General features: G+C 44.5%; 1 protein-coding gene across 1 annotated transcript in view; it reads left to right on the forward strand.

The window, feature by feature from the left end:
• The first annotated feature begins 3,599 nt into the window (after positions 1–3,599).
• Positions 3,600–27,008, forward strand: part of LOC147421666 (uncharacterized) — a 52,158-nt gene continuing 28,749 nt past the window's right edge. Inside the window, exons 1-5 of the mRNA XM_086502958.1 lie at positions 3,600–3,812; positions 8,248–8,420; positions 8,674–8,774; positions 9,032–9,082; positions 9,176–9,229. Coding sequence (XP_086359084.1) covers positions 3,709–3,812; positions 8,248–8,420; positions 8,674–8,774; positions 9,032–9,082; positions 9,176–9,229 — 483 coding nt within the window. The 5' untranslated portion in view covers positions 3,600–3,708. The remainder of the gene's footprint in view (positions 3,813–8,247; positions 8,421–8,673; positions 8,775–9,031; positions 9,083–9,175; positions 9,230–27,008) is intronic.

The raw sequence follows: 27,008 nt of genomic DNA on the forward strand, positions 1-27,008 counted from the left end.
AAAGTGTCCATTTCATCTTCCTCATGCATAATCTTCAACTCCATCTCTTTGCGCAACAATGTAATTTTAGCCTCATTTTGCTTGCATAAAGACCAGCTAGAATATCCTAAGCTTGTTTTGTGGATTTTACTGAACTAATATGAGGAGTAATAGTGCGCTTCACAGACAACATAATCAATGCATGAGCCTGCGCATCTCTTACATCCCCACGAGCCTGCTCAGTCGTAGGCAAAACAACTCTAGCAACATCAATCCTGCCACCAAAACCTGCAACATCTTGAGTCGATGCAGTTTGCGGTGCCATTGGACAGATTGCTACCACCAGCTCTTCGATGGTCGATATCGCTTCGTTGAGTAGGGACTCTGTAGACGGGATGGATGAAGGGACCTTCTCGCCATCGTCACTCTCCATGGGTAGATTCTCTCGAGAGGACATGGCTGTAAAAAAACAAGAAGGGTCCGTATTTATGCCTGGAGTTGAGCATCATATTTATGGCAGTGCTAATGCACAACGCCATAATGATGCTATAATGTGCAGTGCCATAATAATGCAGCGCCAACGTAATACATAGGCGAGAGAGAGAGAGAGAGAGAGAGAGAGAGAGAGAGAGAGAGAGAGAGAGAGAGAGAGAGAGAGAGAGAGAGTTCTATTATTGTCCTCGAAGGTCAAATATGACCTATGGGACCAAATGAACATGTCACATGGTGTGAGTGGAGGTCATAAGTGACTCTCGATGCTCAAAAATGGCTGAAATGAGCATCAATCCACATCGTGGTTGGGAGAGGAAGGTATGTAGGGAGAGCTCATGGCTGAATATATGGGGAAAAGAGGACCTAATGTGGTCAAAAGCTGAGCACTCAAGTAGTGTGTGGTACTCACTCTCTCGCACTTGACGAGGACATAAGGTGCAAAGTCGATGAAACTCCTCGCGAGTGCCCCAACGTCGTGTCTCGCAGGGTAGAGAATGGGAGCTAAGACGAATGGAGGCAATGGTGCAGATCGCACTCAACGGGATGGGCTCAAGGATGTAGGGATGGGTTCGGTTACCTCGTTCGGAGAAGAAGAGAGATTTGTAGTTTGGGGCAGCGTGTGTGGTGTAATGGCTGAAGCGAGAACCTCTAGATTTCTCCCAAGCCGTGATACATTGGTGTTGTAAGAAGACCTCATTAACTTGGGAGTCGATTGACACATCCTTGACCAAGTGACATGCATCCCATCTTCCAAACCATTTCTTGATGTCAAGCATCCACCCGAACTTAGTATTTTGCTCTTGCATGTCTTTTGGACCTTTTGACTTGCTTCATATGCGATTCTAGGAAGTCGATGCAAAGGGCTACGTTGTGTCTTAAGCATGTACTCCACAACCCTTTGCATGCCCAAGACTGGGAAGCGATTCGGACTCAAGAAGTAAGAGCATGTAGGGTGTTTGTGTCTTGACTTGGAGAAAGTTGATGAGAAAACGCTTGGACATTCTCAAACTCTTTCCAAGTAGACTTTCCGATGCTTCCACCCCACACCTCCACTCCATAAAGAAGCACCGGTGTCACCAATGTGTCAAAGAGGTACTTTTGAGAGCCCAACACTTGATCTCTCTAGCATTGCACATGTTCTCAAATGCATAATAAGCCCTCTTTCCGGCTTCCAAGCGATGCATTGCACAATCCTTCCATTTATGATTGGATGGAACCTCAAGGCCAAGGTACTTGAAATGATCTACCACTTCAAGTTGCTCATTGTTGTATACAATGCATGGATTTTCGTCATTGAGGGTCTTTACAAGCATAACCTTGGTTTTGGATTCATTCACGATCAGCCCGCTATGTAAGCAAAAGCGTTCCAAGACACTCATAAGCTTTTGTGCATCTTCTAAGGTATGTGCCAAGAGCACTACATCATCGGCATAAAGCAAAAGCATGATCACCGCATTTCCGATCTTAACCTTTTCTATGCCTTCTTGCTGCATAAAATCAAGAACCATGCATTCCAATTCATCAATGAGTAGCCCAAAGAGGGTTGGGGAAAGTGGGCATCCTTGCTTGACACCAATGGTGCTTGCAAAAAATTTTGGAATTCCATCTCCCATACGTAATCGACATATCACTTTTTGGTAGATGCGAAGACTGCATGCATAAATTCTCTCGGCACTTGAAGGCTTTGCATATGTCTCCAAAGATTTCCTCGCGGTACCATGTCAAAAGCTTTCTTGAAATCCACAAAGCAACAATACAACTTTTTTCCTTTCAATCAAGACGCTTCCATAAGAACTCGAAGAGTGACAAGGTGATCAATAGTGCTATGATGCTTTTGAAAACCTGCTTGGCCAAGCGCACGTTTGCCATTCTTTTCAGCCCATTCACTTATCTTCATCTCCATGATACATCCAAATAACTTTGCCATCAAAGAACCAACCATTATAGTGCGATAGTTGTTTACATTGTTTACATCTCCTCCTTTGTGCAAAGGTTTGATCCAATTTGCACTCCAATCATGAGGCATGCCATGCTGAAGTGCAAGGTTAAACATATCGCATATCCAATATCATGTTTTCTTGCTTGTCCATTTAATCATTTCAACCTTGACACCTTGAAGGTCCCCTGCCTTGCGAGTAGCAAGTTTCTCAAGCGCGTGGCATATATCTTCAATGGTAAAGAAGGGAGACATAAAAATGGAAGGGAGCTACAACACTCCATCTTATCAACATTGGGTTGCTCATAAAGGTTCTTGCAATGCATATACATATCCTCAAGAGTCAAGTCACCAAAGCTCTCAACGCGCTTGCCTTTTAGATTTTGCCAAAACTTGCCACATGCATGTGCTTTTTCTTGCGCTAAAAGAATTTGTTTTTGGACTTCCCACCTTCTCGTCTTCTTTTGAACAAGTGCTTTGTCTGTGTGTGAACATTCCAAGTAAACTTCCTAGAGAGAGAGAGAGAGAGAGAGAGAAGGAGAGAAGGACACGAGCTTGCTAAGAAATCAAAGCACCACAGTGTAAGGAAGTAGACAGAGAGGGATTGAGGGGCTTTCATTCACTCATTCAATGAATTGGTAGCGGTAGCTACTGAGATAACGCAAGACAACAAGCAGGTTGAGATGAGACAAACTGTTGCACGCTTGTAGGATGCACGCGCGCACGCACACACACACACACTGAGAGAGAGAGAGAGAGAGAGAGAGAGAGAGAGAGAGAGAGAGAGAGAGAGGTTGCAAGTGTGTTGCAACAATGAATGATTGTATGTACTTCCACTGTAGAGTCGCGACATGGCTGAATGCAGATGCACAGAGAAGTGGAGCGCAAAGCAGATGACCAATTTAGCAAGCTTCTGCATGGTTTCCAAAAGAGACATCCGATGACCATGGAACCCGCCATTGCCACTTGGCAGTCTGGAGTAAGAATGATGTGGAGGGTGAATGAGGCACCCCCCGACGAAACTCCAACATGCTCCAACAAATCACGGCGCTATGGGTCTCCCATGCCATAGCTAAAGGGTTTGTGGCATGCCATAGCTAAAGGGACCTCCACAAACGCCTCCAAGATCCATATGGGGGAGCGCTCTAAGCTTTCCAAAGGAGTTCCTAGTTATCCCCCACACTGCCTAAGTTTCTAACCAATGGAGCTCTCAGTAAAAGCCAAACAAGTTTCAAGGTAAAGTTTGTAGATACCTTGTCAGAGAACGAAATGCAGGTTAAAGAGAATGATAGAGCTTGCTGATGAGAATGGCTATGGCGACACTGCAGCTGCCTGCCCTCCGCCTTCATCGCTCTTTACAAGAGACTTGCATTGTAAATGCACGCCATCCATCCGCCCATAACAGGTTTTCCTCTGTCGAGCTTTTGGCATTAGCTTGCTCTGAAGCATCGTGCATGATACAGTTTCCAAAATTTCCATTTTTCCGAAGAGATGCTCGTAAGCTGAGTGTCTTGATGTATTTGAACTGTGTGTGTGTGTGTGTCCGCTCGCACTTGTGCATGCGTACATTGTGTGTGGAGATGTGGCTACACATGTGTGTGATTGTATGTTATGTCTGTGCTTGTTGTTTGTATAAATGCAGCTCATACATGTACATATTTTTGAGTGTGTATATACATGTGCATACATATGTGGTGTCATTATACACATATACAGTGTCGTATATGTGAATATATTGCACTTGTTTACTCTTATCACATTCACTGCACATGTTCTTTACATCTTTGGGGTTGTTTATGTATACAAAACGGGTTAAAAGTGTATGGGCATATACATGTATTTTTGTGCAGATATAGATTCCTTTTGTGGACAAGCACAATTTAGCTGTTCTTCATACTCTTTTGTCCGTATGATGTATAAAGTCTGAATGTAAGAATTGTGTCTTCAAACTGTCTTGCCCTTGTTGTGAATATTTAATGTTCAAAGATTCATTCCCTCATTCCTTTTGTCGAGCTCTTTAGTGACTGTTGTTGATATGTTTTTATTTCTTTATTTAATTTCGAAGAAGATGTTAATTACATTAGTCTTGCTTCATTATCCTTTTCCCCTGTGTTTTCTGTTTCGGGCACACAAATACCAGTGTATGTGGATGCATGCTTGCACACGCAAACATGTATGCACGGAGATTAAATTCAGATCAATTATGTATTTGTGCAGAAAATAAAAGCATGTGCGTGCGCGCACACACACCTTTTTTTTTTGTAAATCAATTTGATTTAACTATCTGTGGGAAACCTCAAAGAGAGGAAAACCCACCAAAAAGATGTACAAGGAAAGGAACACAACAATGTTCGGCTGTACAAAATATCTAAAAGCATTCATAAGAAAGCTGATGTATCTCTGCCGTGATATCACCAACTTCCAAGGCAAACCGCAAAGACTGCCGAAGGGAAATCTTGAAGAAAGGTAGGGGATCCGTATGAATGCTATGGAACATATAGCCATTACGTTGTCGCCACAGGCTCCAGTATGTCCAAAACCTGACCCACATGAAGAAGGCTGCAAAGCACTGCAACGTCGGCGAGAAGATACCAAAAACCCAAAACCGCTTATGGAAGACCGTCGTGGGAAAACGTAGCCGCATACATGCAGATACTTGACGAAGGAATTCTCGAGTGACACAACAATCCCACAAGAGGTGACAAACATCCTCCTCGGCAGATAAGCAACGGACACATGATGAAGGGCGGATACGGTGCATCCTAAGAAAGGTACCCACTGGGAGCACACCAAGTAAACACCGCCAAAGAAACAAACGCTCTTTCAACGGCAAACAGCTTTCCCATATTGCAGATATAATCCTACGCCACCAAATATCCGATTTATGCATGTGCCAAATAGCATTGCAATGATCAGCAATCCATGGACGAGGCAGAAGAAGAGCATATGCCCGGCCAGCAGAAATATCTTGAAATGGCATTTCCCCAAGCTTCCAATCAGACATGCGATCACCATCAGCCAAAGGTGAAGCGGGCAAGAAACCTGTCAACATTTGCTGTAATTCTCTCCAAAACTGGCGATAGTGCATGCCCAATCCAAAATGACGAGCGGCAAATGGAAACTCGAAAGTGAAACCAGCTGCATCCACCACATCCTCAACCACTCCAATGCCACGGCAGGAGAGGAAATACGCCTGGCGAGGCGAGCGGTCGACCAAAGTAACAGAAAAAGCCCGACTCCAATGAAGGCTCTCCGCACGAAGTGAGTTTCCTTCCCTCCGAGCATTCCATGAGAGATGAATCGTAACCTCTTTCCATGCAGAAAGCAAGGTGGAAGAAAGTGGGCATCCAGGAATATGACCATCCATCTTACCAAATACTGCCTCCCACATGGATGATTGCCACTGACCAAATGAGGATGTAACCACATGCTGACTCAAGTGTGCAAACATAAGAGTCCAAGGCTGAGATTGTTGCACAAGTGTAGGCAAAAGCATAGCCTTCCTAGCAATGACATGCCGACGCAGGTCCAAAATATTCAAACCACCAAAGCGCTTTGGTGTACAAAGTTTTTCCATCGATATCAAGCGCAAACCTTTTTTGTGAGCACGCGTTCGCCACAAATAAGACAAAATTGACTTTAAGACCAGCCGCAAGCGCAAACAATTCCAAAGCGTTCATAATCTCTTGAACATCGTTTTGCTGATTGCGGGGCATAAATAGCGAGTCATCTGCATAAGCCTGCCCAATCAAAGTATGATCCGATGGTAGCTGCAAACCTTGAAGACGCTGCGCAAAGGTCAAGTGATCAAGATACATCAACAAAGGATGAGAAGCAATTGCATACAGCAAAGCACTAATAGGGAAACCTTGCCTAACCGAACAACCAAGTGGCCACGATTTTGTCAATTCCTTGTCCAGGATTCCCGAAGATGTACTACAATCATACGAGAAATAAACCACATTGGCCAACTTAGGACCAAATCGTAGACATCTTATTGTGGCAGCAATGAAGTCCCAGTGCACAGTGTCAAAGGCCTTTTCAATATCAACTTGCATGACCAGCACATCTTGTTGCGTATACTTAGCATATTCCATGCCAATCATAAGATTGGCCAAATTGTCCATGATTTGACGACGAGGAATGAAACCATACCGAGCCTGATGAAGTCCTGTAAACAAATAGTCCTTGATACGGTGGACCAACATTTTAGCCAAAATCTTGTATATCACCGGCATCAAAGTTATGGGCCGCCAATGAGAGAACTGCTCGCAAAGCGCTTGCTTGGGCAACAACTTAAGTAAGCCCTCTTTCCATGAAATTGGTAGATCCTGTTTTTCCCATGCCACATTTATCATGAAGATCAGGGGTTGTTTAAGAGCATCCCAAAATGAGAGGAAAAATTCCACAGTAAGTCCGTCCCAACCAGGAGATCTCCACCGTCCCAATGCAAGCAAGGCACCATGCAATTCGGCGATAGAGAAAGGATCCTCAAGGCATTGTGCCCAGAGTTACCGGGGAACGCCCCCTAGCCCCCGTTCCGGCGTTCTGGGGGGCAGTTCCCTTCCCGAAAGTTCCGAAATGTCCCGGAACGTCTGACGTTCCAGGTGGTTAGTGCAAACCGGAATGGCCGTTCCGGAACGCCCCCGAAATGTTCCGGAATGCCCCTGGAACGGCCAATGGCTACAAACAAATTTGGCAAAAATTGGAAAAATTGAAGTAAATGTTTGGGCTTCTTTTTGAAGTGTGCAAGGCCTCAAGGACTCATAAAATGCACCCCCCTCCCCCTTTCTCTCCACAAGCTAATCCTCAAGGGTCAAGCTCTCTCCCTCTCACACTCTCAAGATCTCTCCCTCTCAAGACTCACTCTCTCAAGGCTCAAGGCTTCAAGCCTTCAAGCTCTCTTCCTCTCCCTCCCACTCTCTCAAATCTCTCCCTCTCCCTCTCACTCTCTCGAGTCTCTCCCTCTCACTCTCTCAAGCTCTCTCTCTCTCTCTCATCTTCGTCTAGTCATAGCAAGGTTGAATGGTCTTCAAAACGAGTTTTTTGTGAGTATTAGAGTCAAAGCACTCTAATACTCCTTGTATTTAAACACAAGGAGCTAAAAAATGCACTATTTGGGTGTTTTTTAACCTCCCGTTCCGCGCCGTTCCCGTTCCGGACCCCTAGCCATTCCCCCGTTCCGCGGGGATCTCGTCGCCGTTCCCGTTCCACGTTCCGGGTAACTATGATTGTGCCTCCTGCAAAGACAGGATCGGACAAACATAAGAGCGCGCACGCGCACACACACATCACTAATTCACTACTTCTTATGTATCCATCAATGTCGGTGTAGTATATTTAGCACACATTTGAAATTAAATAGACGCACACATGCGTGCACATACACATACATGAACACATTCAGAGTATCTAGTTGTTCACATCTGCATTTATTTATAGCACGTATCCATAAATCAAGGTAAACACACATATACTTATTTATAAATGTGGAAACTTTATATTATATTCATAGTTGCATGTGTTTTTTTTTGTGTGTGTGTGTTTGTGTGTCTGTACAGGTTCACACACATACACATACACATAGTTGCATGTGTTTTTTTTTGTGTGTGTGTGTGTGTGTGTGTGTGTGTGTTTGTGTGTCTGTACAGGTTCACACACATACACATACATAAGAGTTTGTGAATACACAAGCACATACAATTTTGCCAAGACACAATTGCAATGTACAACACAGCTGAATAATGCCCTTTGAGAGAGGTTTATGTTGTTTGGTGGTGTTAGCTTCTTAGTCAGAATCCAGATTTGCATGCATTCATCTGATCTAGTCGCAGATGAAGGTCGTTCTTGGCAGATGAAGGGCGATCTTTGGTTTTGGAACGGACAAGGCGTAGCTTATTTCTCAGCAGTGCCACTTTGGCCGGTTCTCTACTTCTGAATTACAACAACCATGCCTTGGCAGGTGTCAAGATTTCTCTTTCCAACATGCAAGCCAAAGAATTCCCTTGCCCAGGTTTGAATTCGATCTTGTAGCTACTTAATAGTTGTTTCTTGGGTTTAATCTGAGCTCTGCCTCCTTCAATTTAAGTTTTTTGTTTCCTATAGCAGGCTTATACGTCGTATTTCTGTGTTTTTCACTTTTTTCCTTGAATTTTTTTCTGCATTTTCTGGTATTTTTAAATTCTCGTACATTAGTAGCCTGCTTGGGGTTGTGAAAGGTCCTTGTTTTGCAATTTCTCATACATTGAGCATGCTTGGTGGTGCAGAAGGACAAACTACTGTCACTGGCGGCACTTCTTTCGGAGCCACCTGTTTTCAAGTAACAGGAGAGGCATTCAATCCATCAAATCAGCCTGTTTACAATGCAGTATGCATCTTGCAGCAACTCAGTTGTTGAAGTAACATGTGTGCATTGATTATCCAGCATCAAATATGAATGTGGGCTCCCTGTGCATGAAACGCTTGAGATTGTATATGTCTGGCGAGTGATCGTATGCACTCTTGTGGTAGTACATCACCATTGGTGCTCTGTAGTGGTTGCACAATTTCACAAACGGTTGGATGGCAATATGGCCTCATGTTTGAAGAACTCAACTCTGAGTTTTTTGCTGGCTGTTTTGGCAGGACATTTTTGGTAGGGTGTATGATGCTCAAGGAGAACCCGCTTTAGATGCTGTATGTAATGGTCATCACGTAATACTCTTGGGCATGTTTTGAGTCTGACTGAAATGAATGAAGTGTAAGATTTGGGTCCGTTTGGACTTGCAGGCAGAGAACTTGAGGATTGACACGATTGCAGAAATCCCTCCTGGCAAAAGCAAGGTATTACCATATGACTTCTTGTGCTTCAAAAGTTTATATATTGTGGGTGGCTGCATTGTTTTTAATTTTTTTTGCTCAGTTAAGAGGCACTTGGTGACAAAAAACCAGCTAACAAAGGATAGAATGCAGTTTGAGTTAATGCTGAACTAATTGTTGAAGACAAGGTGTATCCCTTTTTCAATCAAATAAGAGTATATTCTGGGCTTCAAAGAGTGCCACTGTGCCTGGAAGAATGGTCTTTTATCAAGTACACGATTTTCTGTAGAGGTAACAAAAATGTTAAGGCTCAAAAGATGTCCAATCTGGTGAGATACTTAAAGAAGTTTTTTTTGTTTTCTGTAAAAAAAGATCCTTACATTCGTTGAAAAAACCGTTCAATGGGCTACAAATTGCCCCTACTAGAGAGGGCTACAACAAAGGGTGGGGAGACTCTCCCAATGAAAAACTAGATATGTACAATGATGGATAAATTAATGTTATGTGTGCATTGCACTTGAGCCACGTGGACAAGCTACTGCTACAGGTTAGCGTCAGTCTTAGTTAAGATCTAGCCTAGCAACTTTGTGAGCCTCTAGAAGGACACGCATGACAAGGCAAGTCATAGTTGCATACCCTCACTTGCTTTTCAATTTCTTTCCTCTTTGGCCCCTAGGCGGGCACTTATAAGTTGATACATGTTCCTTCCTCTAGGTTTTAGGCCCCTCGGCCAGAATCTGCAAAACACAGTCAAGTTGGTTCTAGGCCCGCCGGTCACTTAGATGTGCTAGTGCCGTGCACGTGGACATAGATACAAATATCACATAGGGATAATTGTTCACGACACTCAAGGTTTTGGTTTTGATCTAGAGATTGGTATGGACCACCTTATTAGGGGAAGCGAATCTGTGACTAGTCAAATGAACGCATGGATCAGATGCGTCTATGACCTCGACGCAGAACCCAAATCTAGAACCCATCACATACCGCTTCTTAAATCAAAGCAATCCTCCTCGATTGCAGTGCTTAACAAATCAACAATGCTTACTAATGTAATGCTTTCAATAATAATGTAAAAAAATAAATAAATCTTTCAAATGGCTAATTAAATAACATCATACTTTCAATTATGGAGAGTATGTTACGGGTGTACACCATTCTAGTGCATATAAAATGACATCGGATCTCATCAGAGAGTTCTCAACATGATGTCTCTTTGGATGCGATCGTTCATCCAAAGTTTGTGGAGAGTCACATATAGTGAACATCTGCCTCATGATATAACGGCAGCATGCCTTCGGCCATACCATGTCAAAATTCATCCATCCAAAACTCAAGTCAATCCAAATGCTTTTTTGTACAATTGTATCAGATCATCATGTGTCACAAACTGATGATGTGGCATGCCTAACGCAAACAAAGACCCAACTTATAAGTTGTCCCATGTAACAAACTTGGGCACCCCAAGTCTAGAATCTGTCACAAATTGCTGACGTGTCAAACCACTGAAGAACGGAGCCGACTTGCAGATCCCGGCCGAGGGGCCTAAACCCTACAAGCAGCAGAAGAAGTTGAAGTTCCCACCAACTTATGGGACCCCGTCAGATGGTGCCAGGAACGTAAAGAGATGAAAATAAAGCAAGACCCGCTTATACACACAGATATAGGTGCGTAAAAGATGATGATGTGGTAGCTATTCGGAAGCCCGCGATTTGCGTTGGCCTACTGACGCAGCAGCTTGTACGAAATTCCTTGATTTGATGCTTGCCTGCTGACGTGGCAGCCTGTACGGATTTCCGATATTTACACTTGGTAGTTTTCAACGCCAGCTTTTGAGCCAGTTGCTTTTGAGTTTCAAGCTTTTCATGTAAACTGCTTTTCAAGGCCAAGGGCCTTTAAATAAGTGCAAAGGGCTTAGTTTCTGGCACTCTTCTGGCTGAAGGTGCAGCGCACGAGTAGCGGCATTGTTCTGAGTTCAAGTAATATAAAGAAATACCGAAAGGGGCGCCAAGGTTTGGGGCCTAGACTCTCTGGGGTGGAATTCTGTCACTCCGTGTCGCATGTGCTCTCTCTTTCAGTTGTTATTGAAGTGCTAAAAGTCTGTTCAGTCTGTTCTTTTCCGTTGGCATGTGGTGCCCGTCTTGTGATAGAATCTGTCGCGACAAAAGAGAGATTCACTCAAAACAGGCAAATCACAATTCAATTTGAGTCAACACGGCCCGACGTAGTTTTGTGCCAAGAGAGATTGGCCCCAAAGACTGGCGCCCCTTGCGGTATTTCTTTTTATATTAATCCTTGAGCAAAGTACAACTCCCGCGGGTCCTTAGCTCTCAGACTGTGCGTCCAGATGCTCTTAGAAGTGAGGCCCCTAGGGTCCTTATATTACAAGGGCTGCCAAAAACAGAGCCCCAAAAATCTTAAACTCAAAAGCAAAAGGCCCAAAAACTGTTTGTCCTAAAAGCTATCCCAAAAAGCTGATAATGTTGAATGCGGAAATCCGTAGGCTGTGCCACGTCAGCATGTCAGCGGGATTTACGGGAATCCGAACTGCCTACCACATTAGCGTCGGTACTGCCTGCCATGTTAGCAGTCTACTAGCGGGGGTCCGTACAATTGTGCCACGTCAACGGGTGATCATGACACGTCACCATTTTGTAACATATCCCCCTCTTGAAAGAATTGTAATCGCCCTCGATTACGCCTGCAAAATAGACAGAGGCCACAAACCAATCCATCATACATTGACTCTAAGTACCGACGCACTAGACATGACACATCTAGCACTTGTACAAACAATCACATCACATCACAGGACAAATCAAATAAATCACATAAAAATTTCATTCCAAATCTCAAACCATGATTGCCAGCAACGTATTTAGTAATCGCATCTAGATCCATCCCGGACCTCATTGATGTCGGATTAACTAATCCTTTTTGCGATCATGTCTATAGAGATTTTCAAGATTGAAATGCAGCAGTCATTTCATCTTCAGTTCCTGCACTCAAACAAGTCACATGAGAGAGTACAAATCATTCATATTCAATTTTGGGAATTCCATTTCATAAAGTCATACAACAGAATACTCTCAGTATAGCAGTATCTCTAACCAACTTGGACACCCCAAGTCAAGATTCTACCGCGACACAATAGAGATTCACTTCAAAACAGTTCACAAAGATGACACGGCCCGACGTAGTTCCGTACCCAAAGGTATTGGCTCCAAAGACTGACACCCCTTTCGGTATTTCTTTTTATATTAATCTGTGTTCAAAGTACAAGAGAGTCAGTAGGCGCTCACTCTCAGACTCTGCGTCTAAATGCTCTGAGTAATGAGGCCCAACCCTCTTATTTATTGGTACAAGGGATGCCCAAAAGCAGAGCCCCAAAATCTTTTAACTCAAAAGCGAAGTTCCCAAAAAGAATTGGTCTTCCAAAAGCTTTTAAAATTTAAAGCATTATGTCCAAAAAGCTTCTCAACGCAATTTCGGAAATTCGTACGGCTGTCAGCGTAAAAAGCGGGACGTCCGCACAATTGTTCGTACGGCATGCCACGTCAGCATGTCAACACGTCTTGCGGTGGATTTTTTGCTGGCTGCCACGTCAGCCTGTCGGCGCATTTCTGGGGTGTCTTGCCACGTCATCAATTTGTGACATACCTCCCTCTTGAAAGAATTGTAATTGCTCTCGATTATGCCTGCAAAACAGATAGAAGCGAAAGACCTATAGCAGATGTGCTCTATGGTCTGCGTCATCCTTGGAGAAGACAATAATGTCATCAAAGAAAGTGCCCAGAAAAGATCTGTACTCTGAGAAAATCCTGTCCATCATTCAATTAAAGGTCGTTGGAGCATTCCATTGACAAAGGAGCGGAGTGACTCCCCTCTTGTGCAAGCCTGCTGCACTAGATTCACCCATGCTGAAATCGGGGTTCTATCGGAGTAGACTATGCTAAACCGAATGCTTCAAGGTAAAGGTCCAAAATCTGAGGAGTATCTGCTAGGTCCTCCTCCTCCATCCACTTTGCATCCAATGCAGGATAGTCCTTGAATTTAACCAAGAACCGCTTAATTACTTTACCTTTAATCTTTCTATCCTTGTGTGCCAATATCTGTTTTGGAACAAGTATCTCCTCGCTTTCCTCCACTTCGGGTTGCTCATCTGGCTCCCCATCATCGGGATCATCACCTTTAAAAGGCTTCAAGAGACTCACATGAAAAGCATTGTGAATCTTCCAAGTATCGAGCAGCTTCAGTCTAAAGGAGACATCATTTATCTTTTCTTTGATCTGGAAAGGCCCATAATATCTCATGGTACGCTTTGGAAAAAGCCACTCCTTTCTCTTTTTCTTTCTTAGGCGTGCCTTCTCAAAATGTAGAGCACCCAATCGTCTTCCTTTGATTTCAAATCGCGACGGTGTCAATCTGCTGGTGTCACAAGACGGACTGTAACAGACTTGGACACTCCAAGTCAAGAATCTACCACAACAGCACCAAATAACCACTTCAAAATAGTTCACAGTTCACAATTGATTCAACGCTGGCCCAACGGAGTTCTGTGCCTAGAGATATTGGCCCCAAAGACTAGCGCCCCTTTCGGTATTTCTTTTTGTATTAATCTGCGTTCAAAGTACAAGACTACAGTTGGGTCTCACTCTTAGACTCTGCATCCAGATGCTCTGAGAAGTGAGAGACCAACTTCACTTATAAAGAGTTACAAGGGATGCCAAAAGCAGAGCCCCAAAAGCTTAAAATCAAAAGCTCAAAAGATGGTGCTTTCTTTTCTCTCTCAAGTTCTCTCTCTTTCTTGCCCTAAAAATTAAAGCAAAAGAGTTCTCTTCTCTCTCTTTCAAATTGCGTGGAAAAAGCATTGTCCAAAAGCTGCCGTATAGCCAGCGCAAATTCCGCCGCAAAATCTGGCCGTCCGTACTGCTGCCACATGTCATGCAAGGGTTAGGGTTTTCTGGCAGTTTTAGGGTTTCAACAGAATTAGGGTTTCCAAAATTAGGGTTTCTGGCAGAAATTAGGGTTTTCAGAATTAGGGTTTCTTTGGCAGCCACGTCATTACTTTGTGACATACCCCCCTCTTGAAAGCATTGTAATCCCCCTCAATTACGCCTGCAAAACAGACAGAGGCCATAAACCGTCTTAGCAGACACTGACTGTTAGTACCTACGTACTAGGAACACACATCTAGCACATGTACCGATCGACAATCACATCACACGACATCACAGGACATCACTAGACAGCACAGGACATCACATGACATTCAATATTCATTCGGATCTTAGACCGTGATTTATCGGCAATGTAGCTAGCAATTGCATCTAGATCTAGTCGGGACCTCATTGATGCCCGATTGACTAACCCCTATTGCAACCATGTCTATTCGAGATCAATTAGACCAAAATGCTGTAGGCATTTCGTCTATCAGTTCCTGCACTTACAAACAAGTCAAGAACAAATCAGTTTCATATTCAGGAATTCCATTTCATAAAGTCATACAGCAGAATACTGTTAGCTTTCAGTACCCCTGAAGCTCAAAGAGACATCAGTGACTCTAGTATCAAAATCGAGGAATCTATTGACAAAGGAGTGGAGTAACTCCCCTCTTGTGCATCCCACTGCACTAGATCTCCGGCGAAGCTGAATTCTGGGTTTTATTTGGAGTAGACTATTATGCTAAACCAAAAGCTTCGAGGTAAAGTTTCACAATCTGAGGAGTATCTGCTAGATCCTCCTCCTCCATCCACTTCGCATCCAATGCAAGATAGTTCTTGAATTTAACCAAGAACTGCCTTCGGACTTTACCTTTATTCTTTGTGTCCTTATGTGCCAAAATCTGTTCAGGAACAAGAATCTCCTCGTTTTCTTCCACTTCGGGTTGCTCATCAGGCTCCCCATCATCACGCACGTCACCTTTAAAAGGTTTCAAAAGACTCACATGAAAAGCATTGTGAATCCTCCAAGTGTCAGGCAGTTTCAGTCGGAAGGAGACATCATTGATCTTTTCAGAGATTTGGAAAGGTCCATAGTATCGCATACTAAGCTTTGGAAAAAGCCTCTCCTTTCCCTTTTTCTTTCTCAGGCGTGCCTTCTCAAAACGTAAGAGCACCCAATCATCCTCTGTCAATTTCATATCGCGATGATGGCGATCCGCTGCCTTTTTCTGTCGTTCTTGAGATTTCTGCAAAGCCTCGCGGACCTTGGCAAAAGCCGTATCTAAGTCGCCCGTATACTCATCCGCTTCAAAAATCTTATCTTTCGTGCTTAGGAAGGGTGGAACCTTCGCAGCACCTTCAACAATCTCAAATGGCGCCTTCCCCGTCGAAGAGTGTATCGTGTTATTGTAGGCAAATTCCACCAAATTTAGATACTTTTCCCATTGAGTCTTCTAATCCGAGATATAAGACTCCAATAAATCTAAAATCACTGAATTTGCAACCTCAGATTGCCCGTCAGTCTATGGGTGGAACGATGACGAGAAGTGCAACCACGTGCCAATGTTCTCCCAAATTGTCTTTCAAAACAAACTTGTAAATCTGGGGTCCCTGTCGTAGACAATTGTCTCAGGCATGCCATGTAATTTGAAGATCTGGGCCACAAACAGTCTCGCTAAGTGATCCGGCTTGACTGTTTTCTTCATTGGAATGAAATGAGCCTGCTTGCTAAATCTGTCAATAACAGTCTAGATACCATTGTGACCACTCTGTGTTCTCGGGAGATCAAAAATGAAATCCATTGCAATACTTTCCCAGGGGCGGGTGGGTATGGGCAAAGGTTGTAACAATCCCTGTGCTTTATGCCTGTCAAACTTGACCTTCTGGCATACCAAGCAACTGCGCACAAACTCTTCCACAGCCTTATTGAGTCTCAGCCAAAAGAAGTATCTCTCTACCCCTTTCATGGTGGTAGCAATGCCGCGGTGACCCGTAAAAGGTGGACAGTGGCATTCAGTCATAACCTTTTCCCTCAACGGCTGTGTGACGCACAACATGGTTTTCCTCATCAAGTAGCCATCCCGAATGGAATATCCCACTACTGTCTCCCCATCCTGTATTCGTGTGAAAACGTCTGCAAAATCTGTATCTGTGGCATACTGATCGACCATATCCTCGAAGCTCGTATGATGTATCGCGGAAATAGCCATAACCAACGGCTTCCGAGACAAAGCATCTGCCACCACATTCTTCTGTCCCTGAACATGGACAAGCTGTAAGTGAAACTGTAACAAGATGTTCGCCCACCGCATCTGCTTTTCCGATAGCTGCTTCTGTAGCGCAAACTCTAATGGTCTGTAAGGCACTAAAATGCGCTCTGAGTAGGTAGTGTCGCCACTGAGTAAGAGCATGGATAACCGCCAAAAGCTCTTTCTCATAAATCTGTGTTGTCATTTCCGGCCTTGAGAACAATTGGCTCTTGTAAGCAATGACATGGCCTTCTTGCATTAAGACCGCACCCAGACTACGACGACAAGCATCACAATATACTTCAAATGACTTCTGCAAGTCCAGCAAAGTCAAAACTGGTCCCGTAGTCAATTTCTCTTTCAATGTCTGAAAGGCAGTCACCTCTGTGGGTCCCCACGAGAAAGGGACTCCTTTTCGTGTCAAGATATGCAAAGGGGAAGCAACCTCTGCAAACTTTCGAATGAACCGCCTATAGTAAGAACATAATCCCAAGAAGCTTCTAACTTCATGGACACTCTTCAAATCGGGCCAATCACGGATAGTCTCTATCTTGGCTGGATCCATTTGCACTCCCGTTGCTGATACAATGTGTCCCAAAAAGTGTATCTCTGGTAGGAAAAATTCACTTTTCTTTACATTAATCACTAATTCGTGATCTCGTAATGCCTGAAAGACCTGAAGCAGATGATCTCTATGTTTTGCCTCAATTCTTGGAGAAAACAATGATATCATCAAAGAAAGTGTCAACAAATAGCTTGTACTCTTGAAAAATCCTGTCCATCATCCGGTTAACTGTCGCAAGAGCATTGGTTAAGCCAAAAGGCATCACCAAAAACTCAAATAATCCAAAAGTCGTCCGAAATGCTGTCTTGTAGACGTTTCCCGGCGAGATTCTGATCTGATGATATCCACTCTTCAAATCAATCGTGCTAAAGTACGAGGATCCCTGTAATCTGTCGAGTATATCCTAAGAATCGGAAATCTGTTCTTGATGGTGATTTTGTTGAGAGCTCTATAATCGATGCACATTCTCCAAGATCCGTCTTTCTTCAAAACCAACAACACTGGAGAGCAATACGGTGAAGTACTAGGCTAGACAAGACCCTTTTCCAAGAGGTCTTTCACTTGGTTCATAATCTCTTCATTTTGTGCTCGGCTCACACGGTAAGGAGGCCGGTTCGGTGATGTGCTTCTAGGTATCAGATCAATGGTATGATCTTCAGGAGGAGCAGGTGGTAACTCGCTTGGTAGGCCCTTTGAGAAGCAGTCGGCGTGAGAGTGGAGAAAATCTTGGCGTTCTTGATCACGTTTAGACATATTTGTCATATCCTCATCACTCAACTCTTTCATAAAGATCGAGCAAACAAACAGATTGGATTTCATTAATTTAGAAATGGCCGAAGCCGATACAATAGGGACAGAGTCGCCCTTCAGTTTAATGTCAAGTACAATGGTTCTGCCCTTCTCTATAGTCAATGTCGCTTTCCTCGCCCGATAGTCGACCACAGCGTTGTTCTTGTGGTACCAGGGAATTCCCAAGAGAATGTCACAACCTTCCAAAGGCATTATGTAAAAGTCCTCATGCCCCAAATACCCCTGACAATGCAACCAAAGTTTGCCAATGAGAGGTGTAATGGCTACGTCCCTGCCGGGTGCCGCTAGAAATGCCTCCCCAAGTGGTCCCATCCGATTGGGAGTGATCTCGAGCCGCGCCGCCAATTCCGATGAAATGAAGTTGGCCTTGGCTCCTTTATCAAAGAAGATCAGGGCCTCTTGGTCTTTCACTTTGCCCCAAGCTCGGCAAAGTTCTGTACTCTCGTCCATTGTGTTGGGATCGGTACCCACACAATTTGGAACCAGTCCTGTTTTCATCTTGCCTTTTCTTCCACGTTCCTCAGCTGCTCTCGAACTCTCAGGCCTTTCGTCATCCTTGTCATTCTGTTCTTTCTGAGCCTTTTTAGGGCACTTCGCGGAGATATGTCCATGTTCCCTGCATCCAAAGCACCTCCCCTCCCTGATGAAGCGAGCTCTCCCCTGAGGAGCAAGCTTGGGTCGTGCATCCTTCTTTTCTGAGTTGCTCTTTCTCTTTCTACTTTCATTTGCTGAAGTCTGTTCGGTTCGTTGTGTCATGACCTCATCGGTGGGGTAGGTCAGACTGCCAGAGTGAATGGCAAAACCCCGTTTTGCATGACTCATCGACTCCTGAATAGAAGCTGACTTCTGTTCCAAGCAGTGATCTCGGATCTCTGTAGGTAGACCCCAGGTAAACCGCTCAATCTGTCCTCTGAATGAGATCTTGAATGAAGAGGCGGGTAGAAAAGAGCTCCAGAATCTCTTGCAATAAGCGTCCACTGTATCTTTCTTGGTCATTCGAAGATGGTTCCAAGTAGCTCGTATATTGCGTTCATACTCTCGAGTCAGCCAAGAAGAAATAAAAAGCTTCTTAAATTTCAGCCATTTAACTGGCAGTCTTGTTTAAAAGAAGCGTGGACCACCAAGTTCGAGCATTCCCCTTAAAGTAAGAGGTAGCTCTCCGAATCTTAGAGTGCTCTAAGTAGCGTCCTCTTGCGAAAGCGATGTCAAACTGCTATACAAAAGACACAACCTTCGAAGCATCTCTATATCCCGAAAACGTGTCAAATTTAATTATCATCAGATTTCCATCAGAACCCATCAAGAGCACTTTTATAGTGCATAGACCTATTTTCCCTATTTTTGACATTTTTCACTTATTGTTTTTAAGTGACTTTTGTTGGGAAATTGGGTAGGGCAAATTAGCCAAGCATGTATATAAAGAAACCTAGCGCTAGCACTTTTTGGCAGAAGAGGCAGCAGGAACTTCGTGCTCAACAGGCACCTTCTAAGCAGACCACCTTCCGGCAACAGACCTAGTGTTTTCAGTCATCTGCAAAGCCTAATGTTTTTGCCACCAAGATCAGCCCTGGCGTTTTGCATTGCAGATCAGCCCCGGCAACAGAAGGATAGCAGATCAGCCCTAGCGTTAGCAGATTTCCTTAGCAAGATCAGAATTCAGCCCTAGCGTTTTTGCATCAGCATGACCTACTAGCGTTTTGCAGATTCATCGTGACAAGTCCCCGAACAACATCAGTGTTTTCAGTTTTCAGCATCAAGACTCCGCAGTAGAATCCCCAGACCTTGCAGATCTCACCTTCCCGCAGCAGATCCTCGCCGCACGGTCAGATCCAGCGTAGTTTGTAGTTTCAGCCCGGAAAACGCAGATTTCAGCATCTACGTTTTCAGCGCGTCGTCGTTGCATCGTCGCCATCGACATCGTCACCGACATAGAGTCGGAATTCAGCAAATAAAGATTTGCAGATTTCAGCCCTTAGCGTTTTCAGATTTCAGCCCGTCTCGTCGTCGTCCTCATCATCGTCGGCAAGTCCAAGCATTGTAGAGATTTGTGCAATCAATAGTAGACCACTCTCGCCATAGAGAGTGGGGCCTTCGGAGGAGGGTTTGACAACGTTCTGGTGTCGTATTTTTCTCTCTCTATCTCTCAGTCTCAGGCTTCGGCACCTGCATTCACAATGTTTATCCACTTTGTTTGTGTCCATTGCACTCTCTCACTAAAGGAACGAAAGTCTCTCCCTTCCGTAAGTAGAAGAAACCTTGAGCACAATTCGGAGCACTCATCTTGAGCAAAGTTCAACATTCACTTCCGTTGCACCTTACATTGGTATCAGAGCTTTGACAGTGTTATGTATCACTCAAGGAAAGAACCACATAATTTTTTTTGCTTGTTGCGGTCGCACGTAACCCAAGACCTCTTGGGCGTGTCGATTCCTAATCGTGTTTTTGAAGAGTGACAGGAAACCCAAGAAAGAAGGGCTTGTCTAGCCTCCCCTTGTTTCTCTTTTCACTCATTGAGAGCGGACCGTGTACTTAGCGGCCGGCCAATCGACGTGAGGTTGGAAAAAGCAATCTTGGTGTGAGCGCAAGGCCGCCAAGGGGTGCGCCCGCGGAAAAGAGAGGAGCTCAGGTAAAGAGAAGATCCTTCTCTAACACAGATTACAAGCTAAAGAAGAACCTCAAGAACTCAAGAACCTCAAGACGCTCAAGAACCCAAGAACAAAGAACCACAAGAACCCAAGTTCCTCGTGAACTTAAGAACCCAAGACTTCAGTGGATTGTCATCACCCGAAGCGGAATGGATACTTCGCATGGAGGTGGTGAGCCTGGGAGTGGCAAAGAAGAGTTTTCCCCACCGGGAGATTTTTCCGACTCTCCCCCTTTCCCATCTACGCCAAGGATTGCACTAACTCCTACAGAGGCTTTCAACGAGATGATGATGGACAGGAAGTTAGAATGCGAAGCAAGAAAAGCAGAAAGAAAGGCAAAACACAAAGAAAGAATGGCAGCCATAGAGCGTTAGCGCGAGCAAGCACGCTTGGTGGCCGAAGCAATACGAGTAGAAATGGATCGCGAGCACCAAGATTTAAAAGGAGAATTGGCTCGCAAGCGCGAAGAAAGCCGGTTAGTCTTTGAGCGTGAGCGTGAGCAAGCGCGCTTGGCAACCGAAGACAGAAGGGTAGCCTTGGAGCGTGAGCATGAGCAAGCGCGCTTGGCAGCCTAACAGAGAAACCGACACATGCAAGAGTTGTTGCGACTCTTTTCTGTTGTGCATGCATAGATTGCAACGGATCAGGAGAAGGTATACCTTGCACTTTTCTTTAAGGGTGAATCTGGGCTTAGCCTGGATTCATCTAGGTATATATACTCTCTCCGTCTCTTCTTTTCCAAAGCAGGACACACATGATTTGCATGAGAATGATAAGCATGATGATTTGCATGATCAAGATGTGATTACTCACAAGCATGATGATTTGCAGGAAAAAGATGTGATTGTTCACAAGGATGATGGTTTAGTTGATGCTTTTTCTAGCGAAGCTAACCTCATTGCAGATTCTATCGATCACGAAGAACCGATCTTGCATTTCCATTGTGTTTTGCCACAGTTGATTGATTTCGATCAGAAAGACAAGTTTCGAATCCATTGTTTGCTTGTGTTTGATGAACAGTTTGGCACTCTGTCTCTTTGTTCATCTACATTGCATGCATAGTCTTTAAAGAAGACTAGAATTTTTCCAGTCACTTTACATGGAATGGTAATGTTCATGTTTTTGTGTTGGAAGTGGTTTCAGGAATTTTCTTCCTCAGAGATTCTTGAAGAAGGTAGACGCATGACTATAGACGAAGTTGAAGCATTGAAGGAGCCACAGATGACTTTGTGTCGCTTTTAGCGCGGCCCAAAGAAGCAAGCATTGCAGACCTTTATGAAGTTCAAGTATCGCATGACCCACGCATCAGGGTGGGCTGGCGAAGAGTCCTGGAAGACGCTGTTGACGATCTCCCTTGATGCCATACGGTTTGGTACCAATACCTCACTTTGAAAAGGAGGGGATGTCACGTGCACATCTAACCCTTTGTGTACGTGGACAAGCTACTTCATGACATGGGTTCAGTTCAGTTCAATCAGCCAAGATTAGGAGTGTTCTGGCACTTTTGTGACTCTGTTCGCAGACCGTGCATGTCCAGACGCTTAGAGTAGATGCATATCCTTTGGTTGCACACAACATGATCATTAGATTTCCATCAGAACCCATCAGGATCATTTTTACAGTGCATAGACCTCTTTTCCCTATTTTTTGACATTTTTCACATATTATTTTTAAGTGACTTTTGTTGGGAAACTGGGTAGGGCAAATTAGCCAAGCATGTATATAAAGAAACCTAGCGCTAGCACTTTCTGGCAGAAGAGGCAGCATGAACTTCGCGTTCAACAGGCACCTTCTGAGCAAGACCACCCTCCCGCAACAGACCTAGCGTTTTCAGTGATCTGCAAAGCCTAGCGTTTTTGCCACCAAGACCAACCCGGGCAACAACAGGATAGCAAATCAGCCCTAGCGTTAGCAGATTTCCTCAGCAAGATCAGAATTCAGCCCTAGTGTTTTTGCGTCAGCATGACCTACTAGCGTTTTGCAGATTCGTCGCAACAAGTCCCCGAACAGCATCAACGTTTTCAGTTTTCAGCATCAAGACTCCGCAGTAGAACCCCCAGACGTCGAAGATCTCACCTTCCCACAGCAGATCCTCGCCGCACAGTCAAATCCAGTGTAGTTTGCAGTTTCAGCCCGGAAAACGTAGATTTCAGCATCTGCGTTTTCAGCGCGTCGTCGTTGCATCGTCGCCATCGACATCGTCATTGACATAGAGTCAGAATTCAGCAGATAAAGATTTGCAGATTTCAACCCTTAGCGTTTTCAGATTTCAGCCCGTCTCGTGGTCGTCGTCAAGTCCAAGCATTGTAGAGATTTGTGTAATCAATAGTAGACTGCTCTCGCCATAGAGAGTAGGGCCTTTGGAGGAGGGTTTGACAACGTTTTGGTGTCGTATTCGTCTCTCTCTATCTCTCAGTCTAAGCACCTACATTTACAGTGTTTATCCACTTTGTTTGTGTCCATTGCACTCTCTCACTAAAGGAACGGAAGGCTCTCCCTTCCGTAAGTAAAAGGAACCTTGAGCACAGTCCGGAGCACTCATACACTGGAGCATTGGTATTGCCAAAAGGCGTCACCAAAAAATCATATAAAATGAAGCTTGTCCAAAAGACTATCTTGTAGACATCTCCCGGCGCGATTATGATATGATGATATCCGCTTTTCAAATCAATTTTGCTGAAACAAGAGGATCCCTGTAGTCGGTCAAGAATATCATCGATCCTTGGAATCGGGAATCTGTTCTTGATGGTGATTTTATTGAGAGCTTTGTAATCAATGCACATTTTCTAAGATCCGTCTTTCTATAAAAACAACAACACCGGAGAGCAGTAAGGTGAAGTACTCGGCTGGATAAGACCCTTTTCCAAAAGGTCTTTCACTTGGTTCATAATCTCTTCATTCTGGGCTCGGCTAACACGGTAAGGTGGCCTGTTCGGTGCAGTGCTTCCAGGTATCAGATCGATCCTCTGGACGAGATGGTGACAACTCGCCTGGCAGGCCCTCTGAAAAGCAATCGGCATGAGTGTGGAGAAAATCTTGGCGTTCTTTATCAAGTTCAGACATATTTGTTTTGTGTTCATCATTTAACTCTTTCAAGTAGATCGAGTAACAAACAGCTCGAGTTCATTAATTTGGAAACGGTGGAAGCCGATACAATAGGGACAGACTCGTCCTTTAGTTTTACATCAAGTACAATTTTTTGGCTCTTTTAATTTGTCCTTGTCGCTTTCTTTGCGCGATAATTGACCACGCCGTTGTTCTTATGGTACTAAGGGACTCTGAGGAGGACGTCACAACCTTTCAAGGGCATTATGTAAAAGTCCTCGTGCCCCAAATACCCCTGACAATGTAACCGAAGTTTGCCAATGACAGGTGTAATGGCTATGTCTCGTCCGGGTACCGCTAGAACTGCCTCTGCTGGTGGTCCCATCCGATTGGGTGTAATCTCGAGCCGCGCCGCCAATTCAAATGAAAAGAAGTTAGCGTTGGCTCCTCCATCAAAGAAAATCAGGGTTTTCATCTATCGTGCTTGGGTCAGTACCCATGCAATGTGGAACCAATCTTGCTTTCATCTTGCCTTTTCTGCCACGTTCCTCAGCTTCTCTCGAACTCTCTGGCCTGTCTTCATGTTGTTCTTGGTGTGCCTTTTTGGGGCACTTCGCGGAGACGTGCCCATGTTCCTTGCATCCAAAACACTTCCCTTCTTTGATGTAACTGGCCTTCTCTCAAAGAGTGAGTCGGGGTTGTGTATCCTTGTCTTTCTTTTCTTGGAAACTCTTTTTCTTTCTACTTTCATTGTGAGAGGTCTGTTGGGTTTTTGAGTCAAGTTCTCATTAGTGGGGTAGGTGAAATTTCCGAATGGATCTCAAAACCCTGTTTCGTATGACCATCAATTCTTGAATAGAATTAGACTTTTGTTCCATGCAGTAGTCTCAGATCTCTGTAGGGAGTCCGCAGCAAAACCGCTCAATCTATTCCTTAAACGAGACCTTCTTAAATGAATAGGTTGGTAGAAAAGAGTTCCAAAATTTCTCGCAATAAGCGTCCAAAGGATCTCCCTTGGTCATCCGAAGATGATTCCAAGGGGTTTGTATATCTCGTTTGTACTCCCGAGTCGGCCAAGAAGAAATAAAGAGCCTTTTGAATTTCAACCATTTTACTTGAGCTTTCTTCCTTAGAAGAAGAGTGGACCACCATGTTCGAGCATTTCCCTTGAAGAAAGATGTAGCCCCCTGATCTTGGAGTGCTGTGAGTAGTGCCCTCCGGAGAAAGCTATGTCAAACTACTGAATGAAGGCCGAAGCCCTCGGAGCATCTCGAAACCCAGAAAAGGATTCAAACTTAATCGACTGTCCACCTTTGAATTCTTTTACTTTCTTGGTTTTATCTTCGAGAAAGTCATATTGGTTGGCTTTGTAAAAATGCTTCTTCTTTGCATAAAACATATGATCGTCGGAGTTCGAACTGTCTGAGGATGACTCCTTTGTAGAACTGTCAGAAACTGAGCGAAATCTGGGCTTCTTTGCCTTTTTCTTGCCTTTCCGAAGCTTTGCTTTTTGCTTCGCTTTTTACCTTTTCTGTCTTCCTCGCTCAAGTCAGAAGAGTTAGAAGAACTGTCAAAAGAAGAAGAAGAAGAAGAAGAATTGGGTAGTCCTTCAAATCGTACACGCTTCTTTTGCTTTCTTGCAATGCAAAAGAAGATTGACGACCCAAATAACCCGGGAAGTCAGTCCCCTTCTTGTGGTTTTTCTCTTGCTTTTTGGATTTGTTGTTTGCATCCAAAAGCTAACTAATCTATGTGTGAACCACCTCTTGTAATTCTTGCTCTGTAAACATCCTCGGAGAAGGAGGTTTCTTGATTGTCGGTTTGATGGGTGGTTCTGTGGCTTTTTGCCACTGGGTGTGCACTTCTACGATGGATTGCTGAGACAAAAATTTTGCAAATTGCGGATCCTTCGCAATCTTAATTAGCTGCTTTGTGCACTCGTCAATATACTATCGACGTTCCATCTCTTCAAGTTCGTACTGAGTAGGCCGAGGTGGCCTATACTCTTCTTTTGTGTGATCATTAAAATCTTTTTCGTGATCTCCTCCCGCACTAGCTGAAACCGGCCTGTAGGGCGGTAGATGTAGTCTTTCACCCGAAACTTTACATTAGACTTTAGGACACACAGAAATTTTGCAAAAGAAAACCTGCTACGGGAATTGATACTTCAAACACACATGGCTTGGAAGCTACAACGCTACCAAGCAGACGCCAACACCTGTTGGCCCCAAAGACTGGCACCCCTTTTGGTATTTCTTTATTATATTCAAAGAGGGAATAAAACCTGTGATTTCCTACGAGCTGTCCCGCAATAATCCGGGGTGAAAATGACCTATTCTGGCTCGATTTCGGCAGCATAACTGTACTAGGATGCTTCACAGACAGTATTTTCACGCAATATATGACTTTCCCGACGCATACGAATACTTCGCAAAACTTGGCGAGAATCTGCAGCACGCTGAATTCTCTGTTTTCTGCCGTGAAAATGCGCCAAATCACCTGTACAGCGGTCCCCTTGCGTCCTCGGACCGCCTAAGGGTATTACGGACTGTTTAGGGCCGAAACCCTAAACCTGCAAAAATACACAGTATGTTGTATTTCCCTGTTTTAGGCTCCGATTCGCAAGAGGGTTGCGTCTGTACAAGTCCTCGAGCTCCTGCACGTGTAGGGCTACTTGCCCTTTGAATGGATCGAGATTTCTCAAAGTGGCATTCGATTAAAACCTTTTCCCTCAACGGCTGTGTAACGCACAACATCGTTTTCCTCATCAAGTAGCCATCCCGAATGGAATATCCCGCTACTATCTCCCCATTCCGTATTTGAGTGAAAATATCTGCAAAATTTGTATCTGTGGCATACTGATCGACCATATCCTCGAAGCTCCTGTGACGCCCTCATTCGGGACGTCGGGGAAACGGGACCGCACCGGCTCACCTGCGTTGCAAACGGGACCTGCAGGCAAGCAAACGCATACACAAGAACGCAACTTGAAAACGGGACGCAAGAGGGACACGAGATTGAGGGACGCAAACGAATGATCACTATTGAAAGAAAAGTGCCGAATACAAGGGACGCGAAGATCGCATGAAAATGAGGCTCGCAAGTTGGGGGAAGTGGCACGGGCTTCCCTTATATACACCCCCGGGTTGAGAGAGCTTGACGCCCACGTCAAGCCGGGGTTTGAGAGGTGCCGATACAAAAGTTGATGCCGAGGTTTTGGGGGCGGATATTTACAAGGGGGGAGTTAGGTGTTGCAAAAAATGTCTAGCTACCTAGGGTGATGCTAGTTACAAAGTGGGGGGGGGGGGGGGGAAGGACTACTCTCTGTGGTTTTCATTTAGTGTGTTGTCCTCCTCTTCAGTTGGCATGTTGTAGAAGCGCAGCACAAGGGGTCTTCCGAGTCGAAGCATGATTTCTTCAGGTACCCAAGTGCATTCCGTCATGGGGCGATTGCGCCATTTGACGTAGAATAGTTGTCCCCGGCGCCCAAAACGCGACTTTAGGATGGCCTCCGGCTCATGTGGCGGGCCATCCTTTACATACTCG

This window comes from Adiantum capillus-veneris, chromosome 27, assembly GCF_014529385.1.
Source record: "Adiantum capillus-veneris isolate H3 chromosome 27, ASM1452938v2, whole genome shotgun sequence".
Classification (NCBI taxonomy): domain Eukaryota; kingdom Viridiplantae; phylum Streptophyta; class Polypodiopsida; order Polypodiales; family Pteridaceae; genus Adiantum; species Adiantum capillus-veneris.